The sequence below is a fragment of the Manis pentadactyla genome, chromosome 19 (assembly GCF_030020395.1).
Source record: "Manis pentadactyla isolate mManPen7 chromosome 19, mManPen7.hap1, whole genome shotgun sequence".
NCBI classification, from domain to species: domain Eukaryota; kingdom Metazoa; phylum Chordata; class Mammalia; order Pholidota; family Manidae; genus Manis; species Manis pentadactyla.
The window spans coordinates 4023697-4038663 of NC_080037.1; the positions used below are offsets into that span (position 1 = coordinate 4023697).

The 14967-nt window shown below is 52.8% G+C and overlaps 1 protein-coding gene across 3 annotated transcripts in view; it reads left to right on the plus strand.

The window, feature by feature from the left end:
- The window catches only part of LMX1A (LIM homeobox transcription factor 1 alpha), a 147437-nt gene extending 133321 nt beyond the window's left edge, over positions 1-14116 (plus strand). For 2 of the 3 annotated variants that reach the window (XM_036922872.2, XM_036922876.2), the window contains exons 5-9: positions 1721-1893; positions 4282-4359; positions 5469-5532; positions 7430-7600; positions 9384-14116. In XM_036922872.2, coding sequence (XP_036778767.2) covers positions 1721-1893; positions 4282-4359; positions 5469-5532; positions 7430-7600; positions 9384-9544 — 647 coding nt within the window. In that variant the 3' untranslated portion in view covers positions 9545-14116. Of the gene's footprint in view, positions 1-1720; positions 1894-4281; positions 4360-5468; positions 5533-5789; positions 6018-7429; positions 7601-9383 lie in introns of those variants that run through there. The other variant, XM_036922875.2, reaches the window with a different exon arrangement.
- The last annotated feature ends 851 nt before the right edge of the window (positions 14117-14967 follow it).

The following is a 14967-nucleotide window of genomic DNA, read 5'->3' on the forward strand; positions in this document are numbered from 1 at the left end:
GTTCTTCTGTGCCTATTTTTAACTCCCCTTCTGCTAACATCCTTCCAGAAAGATCCTAAAGCCCCTTCACCCAGAGGTATGACTGGTACCAGCTTCCTGAATTAGCTCCCGGGAAGGCAGCCTTAGAGGTGCATCTGCCAGAGTGGCCTTGTCGGGAGGGCTCTTTCTCATCTCTTCTTCTGTATGTTTGAGTTTTCCTTGTATGATGGAGGGAGCGAGGCAGAGAGGAAGGGGCATCCTTTCCACGACACCTGTTAAGAGCCTGCCACGTCCAGGAGCTTGTTGATTTTTTTGCACATGGCAGTACTACTTCTGTGTCCCCCACTGGGTGGGTGTTATGGCCACCAGAGTGCCGATGGGGAAACTGAGGCCCAGGGCCTGCGGTGACTTGCATAGGGCAGAGCTGGGTGGGGACCCAGGTCTGCCTACATCAGACCCTGTTCAGCGGCATTGAAGGGCTCATGCCCCAGAGAGACCCATGGGTCAGTGTTCCTTCATGGTCAGCTCATGCCTGAATGTCCACAGAGAGAAGCAGTGCTGTCCTTTCAGATAACATGAGGATTTTTTGGCTCTGGCAGAGCCAAGAATTAGAACTGAACTGAAGTCTACGCTAAATGGTGTATGCACACAAGCTTCCTTTACAGAGGAGGGCGGGATGAAGGACAGGATGATGTCGCTCACATACAGCGGGTCCCCTCATCCCGGGTTTCCTGAAGTGGGCAGAAGGGGGACCAGAATCCGAGGACCAGAGCTGGGGAAGCCCTTGGGGCAAAGGCTTCCACTGGGGGAAAGAGGACAGCTGAGCTCTGTGAGACAGGAGGTCAGGGTGATTTGGACACACAACCGCCTGCGGATTTCAATGCCCAAAGTAGAAAGAAGTGTCTCTCACACAGGGTTTCCCAGGCCCTAGAAGCATCTCAGGGGTGTGAAGTCCAGGGATGTGAGAGGCAGCCCAGGAAAGAATGTGATATAAACTGGAGGCTTACTTCCTTCAAAAGGCATTCCTTGAATTGCTTATAGGGCTGAAGCAATCACATAAATATAAATAAATAGTTATTTCAATGGAGAGTTGTTTATTTTATAGATGAGCAATTCTGACTAATTACCCATGTTGTCTTTCCATTCTCAGCTATCTGTACCTGCAGGTAATGGAATGCTGGTTCCTCTATGGCCTTTTGAGCAGGAACACTTCCTACCACCTGGCAGTGGCTAGAACTTCAGGCACAGCATCGAGGGAGTTATACCCAACTCCTCCAGGTCCAGACGTGAAACATGACTTCTAGGAACTAATATTAATAACCACCAGCGCTGGTGGGGCGTTGATTCTCAGAATCACGTAGCATTCTGAGTGCCCTGCTGGTACGCCCATTCAGGCCTTACACGGCCCAGTGAAGTAGGTTCTCCTCTATCCCAATTTTGCAGATGAGGAAATTGACTCACAAAGAATTAAGAGACCTGTGCGAGGTCACAGAGCTAGCAGAGTGGAGCTTGGACACCATCCTGGGAGAAGGTCCTGACCTGTAGCATGGAGTTTCTGGTTCCTATCTCTGGATTTTAGAAGTGTTTTCTTTAGCCCCTTCTTGGAGGCTTTCAAACCAATACCACACGGGTAACTGTGCACACAGCCATGAAGGTGTCCTGGAAATGTGGGCCTGAGTGCCTTCTTGTGGAGTGACCTAGAGCTCCAGCAGCTCAACTCATTGTTTCCTGCTGCTTTTAGGCAAAAGCGATGATGAAGAAAGTATTTGCAAGTCAGCCCATGGGACTGGGAAGGGAAGTGCTGAGGACGGCAAGGACCACAAGCGCCCCAAGCGCCCCAGAACCATCTTGACGACCCAACAGAGGAGAGCGTTCAAGGCCTCGTTTGAAGTGTCCTCCAAGCCCTGCAGGAAGGTACAGGAGGGACGGAAGGAGGAAAGGGCCCTGGGCTCCACTTGTCCGTGTGCACCCTGGCCTCCTCTGGGGTGTCAGTGGACACCTGGGGCCGGGGGTGGGAGAGGCTGCTCAGAGAGAGTCTGTGCAGGTGGCCTTGGGCCACGGTAGAGACTCTGGGGATCCCTAATGTTGTGGTCATGAGTGTAACAGAACCCACCTGGGTTTTTGTGTGTGCATATACCCAGTCTGGTTGGCTGCTCACTCCTACCTTTCAGTTTTTGAAGAAAAATGGATAATACAATAAGAGGTGTCAGCGGGGGCATAGACTGAGACGCAGTGACAGTGCAGTACCACAACTCGTAGAACGTGCTCTTTTGTCTAACTTGTCCTGCTTGGGGTGGTGCTTTTGGGATTCATCCTCATTGGGATTCATCCATTTCTGTGGTTGAACGGTGTTCTGCGGAACGGATGTGCTGAGGTTTGTTTCTTCACTCGCCTGTCGATGGGCGTTTGGGTTGTTTCCAGTTTGGGCTATTACAGATCAGGCTGTTGTGAACTCTTATAAGTAAAAAAAAAAAAAAAAACTATAGAGAGAGGAGTTCATGTCACTCATGTCACAGTCCAGAGGTGAGCAATCCAAGACTGGCAGGGCAGCTCTGTTACCCATCACGTGGGTCCAAGGGGCCATTGCAGTTGTCACCATGTTTTCAAGCCACCGCGGTGGGGAAGGAGGAAGTGGAGGGCAAGCAGCTACCTTTTTAAGGACATACCCATAAGACATATCATTTCTATTCATATGTGTTGGCCAGAATTTAATCCCACGATTTCACCTCCTGCGATGGAGGCTAGAAATGAGTCTGTCTGGGTGACCACATGCCCTGCTAAAGTGTGGGGATTTGACTGCTAATAGGAGGAAGGAGAGAATGGATATTGGGGGCAATTAGCAGCCTCTGCTACAAATAGCTGCATGCATTTGTTAAATACCAGCTGTTTATTGACTGCCTGCATACTATCGTTTATGCAATAAAAATAAGAAATGAAATCTTTCTTATTGAAATTCATGGAGAAAGTACAATTTAGCATTGCTTTTTCTTGCATCCCTATCTGTATTAGTCAGCTTTTGCTGCAATAACAAACAAAATCTTAAGGGCTCCCCACAAATGTTAATTTCCTGCTCCTGGTCGGTAAATTGGCTGTGGCCCAGCTGAGCTCAGGGGCAGGACTGCTCCACCTGTTTCTCATTCCTCCAGGCTACCAGTGGGACTGGGACACAATGTGTGTGCACAGAAACATAACAGCCAGGGAGAAAGCTCTGAGGACTGTAACACAGGGGCAGCCAGGAGCTGTGGGAACCCCCAGCAGGGAATGGCCACTTCTGTCTGGGCAATTAGGCAACACTTTGTGGAACAGGTGGCTTCTGAGCTGGGTCTCTGCAGGATGGATAGGGTTTCAGCAGGTGGAGGTGGGCCCCAGGGCACATTGCTATTTTAGTTGGCTTAGCAGAAGGATGTGTTTTAAAAATCTGGTTTAATCATCCAACTTGTCCTAAGCCTCAGCCAAGTGGCATGATAAAGGGGAAGTACTTTCCAAGGCCTCCACTTAGCTCTACTGTTTATCCAAAGAGCCCCTCAGTCCCATTTCCTCCCCAGAATCCCACCAAAATGGGCAGTGGCTCTTAGACCCACTCTTGGGAAGGCTGTGTTCCTTGCCTCTTCCCTTCTTGCCACCTTGCCAGCCCCTCAGCATGTGCCTGTATGGAAGGCAGGTGTTTAAAACACATCCCTTTGTAATAGGGGATCCCAATTGCCCTGCTTCTGCACAGCCACGGTGAGCGTGCCTGCGTCAGAGCTGTGTGCCTTGCTCTCCCAGATTCCAGGCGGCTCCTGCCTCATCTCTTCGAGCGGGGCTCACTCCAGTGAACAGTGAATATGAATACTCATGAAGTAACCTAGAGCTTTGAGGAGCAAAGCCAAAAATTTAGGTCAGTGGATTTAGACAAGGAGAAGAGAGCCATTTGTTTTTGCGAAGTGATTTTCACCCTCAGCTCTCTGTAAGCAGATGGATGCATGTGCATGGTGCGAGGCTAAAGCAGAGGTAGATTGTGCTGATCTTTAAGAACCATTTGGAGGCCTGATTTCCAGACTAAGAGAAACCCAGAAGCACCTCTTGGAATGTACATCTAAATTAATAGTCATTCCTCTTTGTTTACCTGGGGATGACCCTCTCTCCACCTGAAGGGAAGTGATGTTCGTGTGTTTGGGATTCTGCTGGACATTGAACAGGACCTAGATCATGTTGAAGGTGTGGCCAGTTGGCCTCCCCATGCGCCTCACAGGAGAGGTTCTGCCTCCTACTCTGAGATGCCAATGTATGTCTGTATTTCTGATGTTTGATTTTCTTTTCAAGGTAAGGGAGACCCTGGCTGCAGAGACAGGGCTGAGTGTCCGGGTCGTCCAGGTGTGGTTCCAGAACCAGAGAGCTAAGGTAATCTGCATCCGGCTTCAGCCACTGTGTGGCTGGTTTCCTGAAATAACAGCAGCAGGACCTTCTTCTTGCTGGTGGGTTTGGTACCCTGAACTCACTGGGTGAAGCAGTTCTCTTGGTCCAAAAATTCTGCTATCAGTGATCATCTCAGCCACAGCAGTCCTGCAGAAGGGGACAGGCAATGCATCTGTTCTAGGGCAATGGCTCTTGTTTTCCTAGTGGCCATGATTGTGAATCTGGTCAGCCGTCTGTGTAAATAAATGTCTTTCAGTATCTTCTGATAAATAGAGGGCCTTTAATTCATATTCATTTAACCCAGATACCAAAGTTCTTTAAAAATCTCAAAGAGAAACTTGCATAGCACACAGATGACTGGTCTAAGATGACATTGTGGCACAGTGGGATGAATGCTTTGACTCATCTTTCCCTGGGGCCCCTGGCCCCCATGTAGACCCAAACCCTCATACTGTCCTCTGAAGCCTACCAAAGTGTGTATTGCTCTGCCATGGGCTTGTATTTGTTAGTCCTTTTGCTCATTTATTTTCCTACCCCTAAAAATGCATGTGTCCTCTGACCCATCTCTAGGGCCCTAATCTTTAGTGGGCGATAAGTCCATATCTCATGAACTGATCACGATTGTTTAAGGTCGCATTTCCCTAACTGAGTTCCCAGATCAGGGCCGTCGATGTGTATTCTGTTATGAGGAGACTCCGTGGTTCCCAAGGTGTGGGAGGCCCTGTGGTCTGTGGACTCGCAAAGCAGAGGAGTTTGCAGCTCTGAGAAATCATGCAGTAAAGAAAGCTTTGTTTCTTGCTCACACACACACACACACATAAACAGACATATTCAAAGTACGTATTAACATCTATTGGAACCCTAGTGTTCCACAGAACACAGTCTGAGAAACGTTGGGTTAAGATGGTCGTGCTAGGACGCGTCTGTGTTAACAGCGCTTTGGGGACAAGCCCCTTACCTGGGGGTGGGGGCGGGGCGTGGGCTGGGCGCATGCGCACGGGCGCCTTTCCTGCGTAAGCGCTCGGCCCGGCCCTCCCTCCTCTGTGCACCGGCCGCAGCCCAGCGGTCTGACCCTGCGCTCGTCTCCCTACCAGGTGAAGAAGCTGGCCCGGCGGCAGCAGCAGCAGGAACAGCAGGGCGGCCGGAGGCTGAGCCCGGGTAAGGCCCGTACCCAGACCCCCCGCCGGCCGGGGCCCCTGCGCCTGCCCCTCCCCCGGTCCCCACTGCAGGGGCCGCAGCGCCCGGCCCCTTGAATGACATTCCTGGGCCCAGGGAAGCCCAGTCCACACCCGCACGGCCGCGAGGAACTGGGAGAGGGTTGGGGGCCCTGACCCTGCTGCGGCCTCAGGGGGCCGTGTCCGGCTGCTGCACAGTGTAGACCAGCCCAGTTTCTCGCCCTGTCCGCCCCAAATCAGTTCAGCAGGGGACACCACCGGGACTTGCCCTCTCGGGAACCACACAGAACTGTTGGCAGGAAAGCGGTAACCGCTCCTGCCGGGCACTGGGCGTCCCCCAGAGCCCCCACGTGCTGACCCGACTCTCACCCCCACCCCCACCCCGAGGTGAGGTGACTGAGCAGAGACGCCAGTGACCCTCGCCCCCTAGATGAGCACTCAAAGCCTCTGCAAGACTGAGCGTGACCCCGAAGAGCAAGGGATGGGCCCCGACTGGGGCCAGTGCCGCCAGAACCCACCACCGCCACTGGCACGTTCCTCCATTTGGTGCTGTGTTGTTTCTAACTAGGCGTGGGGGGAGGATTGGGAGGCAGTAAAAAGGGATCGGTTGTGGGATCCTTCAAGGAAGTTAAAAGAAAAAAAATAAAAAATAAATAAACTAGAACAATGCCATTTTTAAGGGACATGCCCCCTCGCAGCCATGCGGCGGAATCCCGAGTGGTCCATTTGCACCTGCACCCGACCCAGGGCTTCCCACCCGTAGCGTGCACCCAAGTCCCCGGGCATTTGGTCAGGAAGGGCCATGCAAGTTGCCCCGTACAGGCCATCACGCTGGGCGAGAGAGGAGAACATCCAGACGTTAGGAGAACACCTTACAAGAACGCAAACTGCTGGTGCTCGGATTCTGAAGAACTTAAAGAGCAGCTCCTAGGGCCCGTGCATAAAAGCAGACGCTGGTGGAAAGGGGAGTTCCTGAGAGTCAGTGGAACCGTGTTCAGAGAACCACAGCGAGATGTGGAGGCAGGAACTGGGTCCTCCTTTTCTCAGGTTCTGTCTACAAACACAGAAAGTTGCAGTTCACCGCGCATGCACATGACCTCATAGTCTCCACGCCGGCTCCAGGAGGTTGGCTGGCCAGTGCTGGGACTCCCCTTGACCCACACGCTCCCAGTCTGGTGATGCTGGAAGGTTCTTCAGATTCACCGCATCCAGCAGCTGCCAAACCTGCATGCAGCATCAGCCGCCTTTGTTTTAATGACACTTTTTAAGGAGGTGCTCCAAGCTCACCTGCCCCCGACCCATCCTCCCAGGTGATCCCGACAGCCTTGGTAGGGCACAGGCGGGGACCACTGATGTCACCTCATCCCTGACCACTTTATACATGAAGTTAAATGATCCGGCGTGGTCCCACCTCTTGTGGGGCCCCCGAGCCCCAGATGGCCCTGCATCCTCCTGCCCCCTGGGGCTCGCTCCCGTGTGGACTCCCCTCGCGCCTGAGTAGGGCCAACCTAGGGCGTGACTCCCGAGCCTCAGTCACAGGAGATGTGGTGCTTCTGGTTGGGGCTCTCTCGGACCACGTGCTCTGAGGAAGCCAGTCCCCCTTGTTGTGAGGACACGTAAGCAGCCCTGTGGGGATCCCCGTGCAGGGCAGCAGGGGGATCTCAGATGCAGTGCCCCTCGTCCAAGTCCAGGGCTCCCTGCCCAGCACTCGCCTGCCCGCCCCCTCCTTTCTCCATGGAGCCATAGCAGAGGCCGGTGCTGGGCAGGCACACCTGGCTGTGGGGGCCATGAAGGTCAGAAGATGCTCCGCGGCCCTCTCTCCCCACGTGGGATGCTGGGCTGCACATGGAACATGGTCTGCCTTCCTCTTTGTCCCACAGCTCAGACAAATGGTGGTGGGAGTGCTGGGATGGAAGGCATCATGAACCCCTACACGGCTCTGCCCACCCCGCAGCAGCTTCTGGCCATTGAGCAGCGTGTCTACAGCTCCGATCCCTTCCGACAGGGCCTCACCCCACCCCAGATGCCTGGAGACCACATGCACCCCTACGGTAAGAGGGGCTCCGGCCCCACGGGGACCTCTCACAGCTTGCTTGGGTGCATTTCTCATTCCCTCCCAAATGCATCTGTGCCGTCCCTAGACGTTCGCTGCGGCTGCAGAGCAGACACGTGCACCACACGGTCCTGCTAGAATCCCCTGACCACGGTTACAGGGGAGAGGCCAAGGCTTACTCCTCAGTGACATTCCCACTCATTTTCCTTTTCAGAGATGACTGTTAGTTTACAAAGAGGTAGCGCTCTCCTTGCAGACCTGTTTGTGGCGACTGAATTCCCCGGCTTTCGTTTGTGCCAGGGACCGCACCTTCGTAAGCAATATCAGCAGTGATACAGGAGGAGGCCTCAGTTAAGCAAACTGCTACATGGAGAAGGAATATCTATAAACGTGTAGGGAACAAATGGTCTAATTGGATTACCCTGCTGTGGATACTAGTTAGGTGCTCTAATGTAATTTCTAGAACATAAACTGAAACGTGAAGTGAAAAATACCTCCCCTCAACGCCCCGCCTGAGCTGGGGTTGCTCTGAATGCTGGTTCTAGGGATGGCTCAGCCTCCCACACATACCCAGCTTGCTGCTGACCTGCTGCTCAAGTTCAATCTCAGGGCCAAATATAGATTGCATCTTTATATAGAGGAGGTCAGTGGGCCACGGAGCACATGCTAAGATGGTTTTTATTCAGCAAGCCTTCAAAACATTAGTACCTTCAAAACAGAGATACATGCCTCAGCTTACAGATTTTGTTAAACAATTGCTTTTTTGCCTTTGTTAAAAAAATACATGTTTATTGTTCAAGTAGACCCTATCTTTCCGTGTGATGTGAACAGCAGCACGATTAAGGTCTGGCCCTGTGCAGGAGTCCAGGCCAGCCTCATGCACTCATGTGTGCATAGATACACGGGCACACATATGCACGCTGAGGGCCATCCATGCTTTCTGCCTCTCAGACACATGGAAAGTCTGTGCTCGTGGTCCCTCCACAGGAATGGGAAAACAGGGCAAAGGACGTTTTTGCAAATCCTCACATTTTCGGAGTCCTGGGGATCTTGTTACACAACGATATGAATCCTTCAGTAAAATGGTCAGTGAGGGCCACGTGGCCAGTTTCATAAGCTGCAGTGTTCTCCTCTCCCATTTACTTGAAATGGAGGTAAAGCATACATGCCTCTGCATCTGGGGGCAGGAGCCCCCCACGCGGTAGCACAATTTGCTCTGCCGGCTTCTCCATCAAGGTTGTGAATTAGCCGAGGGTGGGCACCCAAGCTCCCGTTCCTCTGCAGGACGCATCTGGGGCAATGGCAGGCGCTGGGTACTGAGATGCAGTTTGAAAGGACACGTTATCGCGGGAGGGTCTGGAACCTCACTGGCAGAGCGCGCGCTAGTCTGGCACCCGCCCTTTTTTGCGCCGAGTCCTCTGGGAGCCCGGTGCTGCCTCTCCAGCCTGCGCGCTGGGGCCCTGCCCGCTCCCCACACGCGCCGTCTAGACTGCGGACATTTGCACAGGCTGCCCTCCATTCAGCTTGGTCGCTGGTTCATGTTGTCGTCAGTTGCTGCCCTGTCAGCACAGCCCCCCGGGGAGCCTGGAGAGCTGCTGTGGGCTGGGCTGGTGCCCCCTCCTCCTTTGGGTGTGGGTCTCCCGCTTGGCCTCCCTGCGCCTGGTGGAAAAGCTTCACCGGGCCACATACTCAGACCACACTGGTTGAAGCCCCTGCACGTGCCAGTCTGAAGTGGGTCACCTGTGCCCGACCCTCATGCCAGCATTTCATCTCCATTTCAGGTGCTGAGCCCCTTTTCCACGACCTGGATAGTGACGACACTTCCCTCAGTAACCTGGGTGACTGTTTCCTAGCAACCTCAGAAGCCGGGCCCCTGCAGCCCAGAGTGGGAAACCCCATTGACCACCTCTACTCCATGCAGAATTCGTACTTCACCTCTTGAGTCTTCCCCAAGAGTGCTGTGGCTGGGGGCCTCTGTGTGGAACAACCCTGTTGCATGAGGGGCGGCTGGCTTTAGGACGGGGAGGTCAGGGAGGGGGGAGGGGGGGCGGGAATGCTGTTGTGCAACCATACGGTGTAGTTCGGCATTTCCAAAGACTGAACGCATTATGAAGTGCATAGTTTAATGTTTCTAATAAGAGTCTTAGTGTTAGGTATGAAGATGTGTTTATCACTGAGGACAGAGATTTGAATATTCTCATGTAAACTAGATAACTAGAGACCCCAACAGCTTCCCACCGTTTGGAGGAGGCTCTTGTTAAGAGGTGCATATGTCTACCCATCCATATACCCATAGACAGACAGACAGACAGACGTGTGCGTGAGTGTGTAACCATTCATACTTTGTCATCAAAGTTTATTCCTCACTGTAACAGGCACCAAACTGTACAGCAAAAGTAATTTTATTTTCAGTGTGAACTATATTTAAGGAAATGCTTGATGCACTTAAGTTATAAAATGAGATAATTTACTTTTAGAAACTTTATTTTTAGTGTGAAGAGAGTTGTCTACAGGGCATGGAGGGCTGCTCCACCTCTGCCGGTAGCGCTGAGGACTTGAGCTAATTCTGTTTTTGGAGAGTGTGGCTGGCAGCGTTCTCGTCGGGGCTCACTCTCCCTGGGGTTGGATCCCTGGGCTCGGGTGGGGCAGAACAACCCCCGGTCATGGTCTCAGAAAATGCAAAGCCTAGACTTTGGCTTTCTTTTAAATTCTGACACGGGCTTGGCGGGCTGCACTAGGAAAGTCAGTTCTACTGTGGACCTTAAGCATCTGCGAGTGTGGAATGAGGCTGATCATATGTACCTACCTCACTTGGGGGACCCCGAGGCCGAACTCACGCCTGGACACATGAGCGGGACTGAGACTAAGAGCTGGTGCTTGCTTCAAATACACACAGACAGTCACTGGGCAAAGGAGGAAGCAGGGCTGCAGAGCAGAAGGGCTCCTTGCGCCGAGGCGGAGGGCAGCTCTACCCACCGCGGTGCCTTCTGCAAAGCCTGGGCTGCAGATTATAGCCCGGGAGAGCTCAGGGGGTGTTGGAGGCCTTTGGTGGGGAGGAGGCGATGGAGGAGGGCACCATGGTGGTCCAGACCACCAGGGCTTGGCAAACTACAGCCTGCAGGCCTGTGTTTTATGGCCTGCCAGCTAAGAATGGTTTTCTACATTTTTAAGGGTTGTAAAAAATGGAAAAGAACAGAAGCATATGTGACAGAGTGTATGTGGCCCTGGAAGCCTGAAATATTTACTATCCATACTGTCTGGCTCTTCTCATAAAATGTTTGTGGGCTCCTGTTCTACAGGGTCTGCTTCTAAACAGCCTCCTGGAGCTCGTAGAGGCAGAGGGACTCCAGGTGGAACCCCAGGCCTGCTCTTTCCAGCCTGCTTTGCTGACCTTGAGCACGGAAACCCAGCTGCCGTTGCACACAGGGACGGTCCCCCACCCTGGTCTCCACTGTGGTGCTAGGACGGGCTCCTTCTGTGCTGGGGGCTCCCGTATGGAAGCGGAGCTGGCAGGGAAGGCGGAGGCCAGCCTGGACTCTATGCGGGTGGCTCGGGCTCAGCCTCACCCCTGGTGTGTCTTTGGCTTCAGAGTCCTGGACGCAGAGGCCCTTCCCCTCTCACTCCCTGCAAAGCCAGAGGGAACACCCCTCCCATGGTAGGGTCTGCATTGTGTGATTTCTGTGCTCTTGTTTATAACTTGTGCAAACCACCAAGACACCCAGACCAGTCTGGTGAGTGAAAACCATGCGGTGCCATGTGGCTCTGCAAGCTGCCGAGCTAAAGGCCATTGGAGAATGAACACAGCAGATATTATGTGAGTGAGCACCATAGAGACCCTTCTTCCTCTCCTTAATGGCGTGCCAAGATGAAATTAAAAACCTCTTACAAATGAGCTGTTGTTTATTCAGGGGCAGGGATGGTGGGTACACAACCAGGGGGACGTGGGTGTTTGTCAACAGGGGCATGGGGATGAGCTTACAGTGAAGTGTGGCAGAACCTAAGGGGGAAGGGGTCTTCAGCCTCCAGCCAGGGTGAATTTGAAGATTCAGCCTTTACACACTCGCGCAGAAGGAGGTGCTGGAATCATCCCACCCTCGCCGTCTAGCTCCCTCCAGGCAGAGGAGTTTGCAGCTTGCATTGTGAGAACCTTGGCTTGGAAAGCAGAGCAGAGCCACGGAGCAGGAGACATCCCTCGTGGTGGCCCGGAGACAGGTGCCTGGCCAGGATGGGGGAGCGTGGCAACAGGCAGTGGTCTCCCGGATAGGTCCTCCCCGTGTTCTCACCAGCTGTAGGTGGGATGTGTGCGTGGGGGATTATTAGAGCTCTAAGGAAGTAAGGAAACAATGTGAATGGAAAACCACAGAACCAGGGCCGAGACGGGCATCCTTTGCTGTACGTCCCCCCCCACCCCGTGTCAGAAGCCGGCTGGGCCTGGAAGGAGGGGTGGAAGCAGTGAGGCCGGGCCAGCAGGAGGGTCTACCTCAGGCGGGCCTCCCCTGGGCCGGCCCGGGTTCTGCCTCTAGTTTCCAGAGAGCATCTAGGCGCGGGAGCCTTACCCTCACTGCTTGCCCGGCTGCCGGCCACTTACCCTGCAGGTTAGCCCAGGCGCGGCCTTCTGGAGGAAGCCCGCAAAGCCGGGCCAGGGGCCTGGGCGCAGTAACTGGTGACAGACACCCACCTCAACAAAGAATCCCCCGAAGAATCCCACGTAGAATGATACCCGTCTCGTGGCTGCCAACATTTCACAGGCAGTTGGTTGCTTCCGTCCTCCTCCTCTGTCTCCCCTTCTAGCAGAAAGGGCACGTCCAGCGGCAAATCCCAGCTCTACTCTGCACTGTGGCCGCAGGCAAGTGGCTTCCCTCGGCTGAGTCTCTGAGCCCTTGTCCTCAGTACAGGCTTGGGACTTGGCCACAGGACCTCAGAGGGTTTAGGAGGACACGGGAGATGACGCACGTCGAGCACTTAGCTCTGTTTTGGGCACACGGCGCGTGCCCAACGTGTGTGAGCTGCCCCCTGCTCTTGGCTTGGGCTTTGCTGATGAAGGGTGCTGGGGAGTCCCAGACTATATTTGAGGGAAAAGAAGAGCCCGCTCCCCCTGAGATGAGCCTGGGTCACCTCATTTATTTCTTACTGTTGACTTGTTTAAGTCTGTCTCAGTGTGGGTCTTGGACAGCCCGATTCTCAATTGTGGGGCAGTGCCTTGGTTTTTGAAGGCATGCAGATAAAATTCCAATTTGAAAGACACATTAGGAACTCTGACCTCCAAGAAACAGGTCGTAGGAGATTTCTCCAGCCACCTGTTGTCCCCTTAGGGCTTAGACGTCAGGGCTGAGAGAGATTCAAAGCCTCGGACCCAGAGGCTGAACCTTTCCTGAATGGGCGAGTTTGGAATTGACTTAACCTGAGTCAAAAATGGGAAGAAAGTACTGACTTCATCAATTCCAAACCCAAAGACAAAGTAAAGTTTTAACTGAACTGCAAGTAAAATCAAAGTATTTCTCTCTTTCTCCCTCCCCACCACTCCAGTAAAAATACAAATACATTCTGTCAGTCCAAATTGGGATAAAAACGGACAGGATTTAATTAGAATAAAAACCAAATGATCACATTGTTTTCCTCAAACTCTGTTTATCGTGTTGCAACATGATGTTTAATGACATGAAGGGGATAGCTATCTTCAGAGCTCAGAAGGAGGCCTTGAGAGGTTTATGCTAAAAATATTCTCCCTCCAAACATGGACAATGTGGAGAATCAGAGATTCCATGGCCTTGAGGTTTATGTCATATTTGAAGTCCCCTGGATGTGTAATCTTGAGCCAGGCTCTGAGCCTCCATGTCTTCATGTATGCCTGTCTTACAGCTTGGTCCTTGTGAGCGTCAAGGGAATTAATTAGGAAAGATCTTTGTAGACCTTGACATGTAACACAAGTAGGAGGGCATCTTTGCATCTCGGGGGGCACGTGCATGGCCACTGAGGGGCACATTGAGGCACCCCTGGGAGCAGTGCAGCAAGGGTGGGCTCCCCCCACAGGTCAGAGTGAGAATAGCTGATTTCCTCTCCCAGCTGGGGGTTACCACTGCCTGGTGGGCCTTCTCTCCTCCAAGGGATGATTCTGGGAAACAATCAAGAAGTGGCCCAGTCCCTCGTGGCTGGTGCACTAGCCATCTGTCTCTGCTTTGAGTCTCCCCTCTACCCGCTCATGTGCCTGGGAAGGGAGAGGTGGAGTCTGCCCCTGTTTGTGGTAGGAAGGACCCCCCCTTGAGAGTGGTGCAGCTGACCAGTTTACTGGCTCTTTTAGCAGCTTATTCATTCATTGAAGTCATTCTGTAAGTATTTATTGAGCACTAGAATATGCCAGCTCTGGGATGAGTCCTAGAAATAGAGGTGAGCAGGAAGAGACATGGCCCTGCCCTCAGATTACAGCCTAGTGGGGGGCACAGTTGTTAATCAAAAATGCTAATAGGTTTAACTTGCATTGTAGTAAGAGCCACAGAGGAGACTAAGAGCTGTAAGAGAGGTGTGACCTCATCAGGACGGTCAGAGGTTTCTAGTGATGACCTAGCTGAGCCTTTATTCCTCTTTCACCCCGTCAGGTTGCGATTCTGTTTCTCCTTTCTATAAGGTCTTATTCTGTCTGCCACAGGGGAAAGAACCTGGTAAACGAATGTCCCCCAAGGTATCCATTGATTTGGCCTAAAGAAGTTGCTCGTAGTATCTCATAGTACAAAGTGTCTTCAGAATTTTGAGGGAATGACACAGTCACTCAGCTGACACATGTTTATTAAGCCCCATGGTGGACATCTGCTGCTTTCTGACCACCCAGTGTCCTTTCACTGTACCAATAAATAACATCACCCTGATTTCCTACAGGGACTTGACCTCCCTTCATCATGTATAGCTTTTGTGGGACTATAAGCCCAGGTGGCTTGGGCTGCTGTGTCTGAGGAGCAGGGGCTCCGAACCCAAGCAAGACTGTCACCCTCTCCCAGGACTTGAAACTGGGGGAGTGGCACCAAAGTGGAAAGTTGTTTGGAGCTAGTTCACTTCTGGAGGTGCACCTGATGAGCTGGCCGAACAGTTCCTGCGTCCTGGGCCCTGGAGCTGCCCTGCTCCCCGCTGTTGCCAAGACTGGTCTCCAGGCACTCTCTGACTGTGAGCAATCTGCTCTGCTTTCCCAGTAAGGACCCTTTTTTTGCTCCTTAGCCTGAGCTGGTTTCAGGTGCTTGCAGTCAGAAAACCCTAAGAAACTACCTTCAGTTTTTGTGGTGTTTTGCGTTGTACAAAGGGCGTGTGTGTGTATGCGTGTGACATGCTGTGAAGTAAGTTGGGTAGGTGGTGCTTTCTTCATTTTATAGATGAGAAATC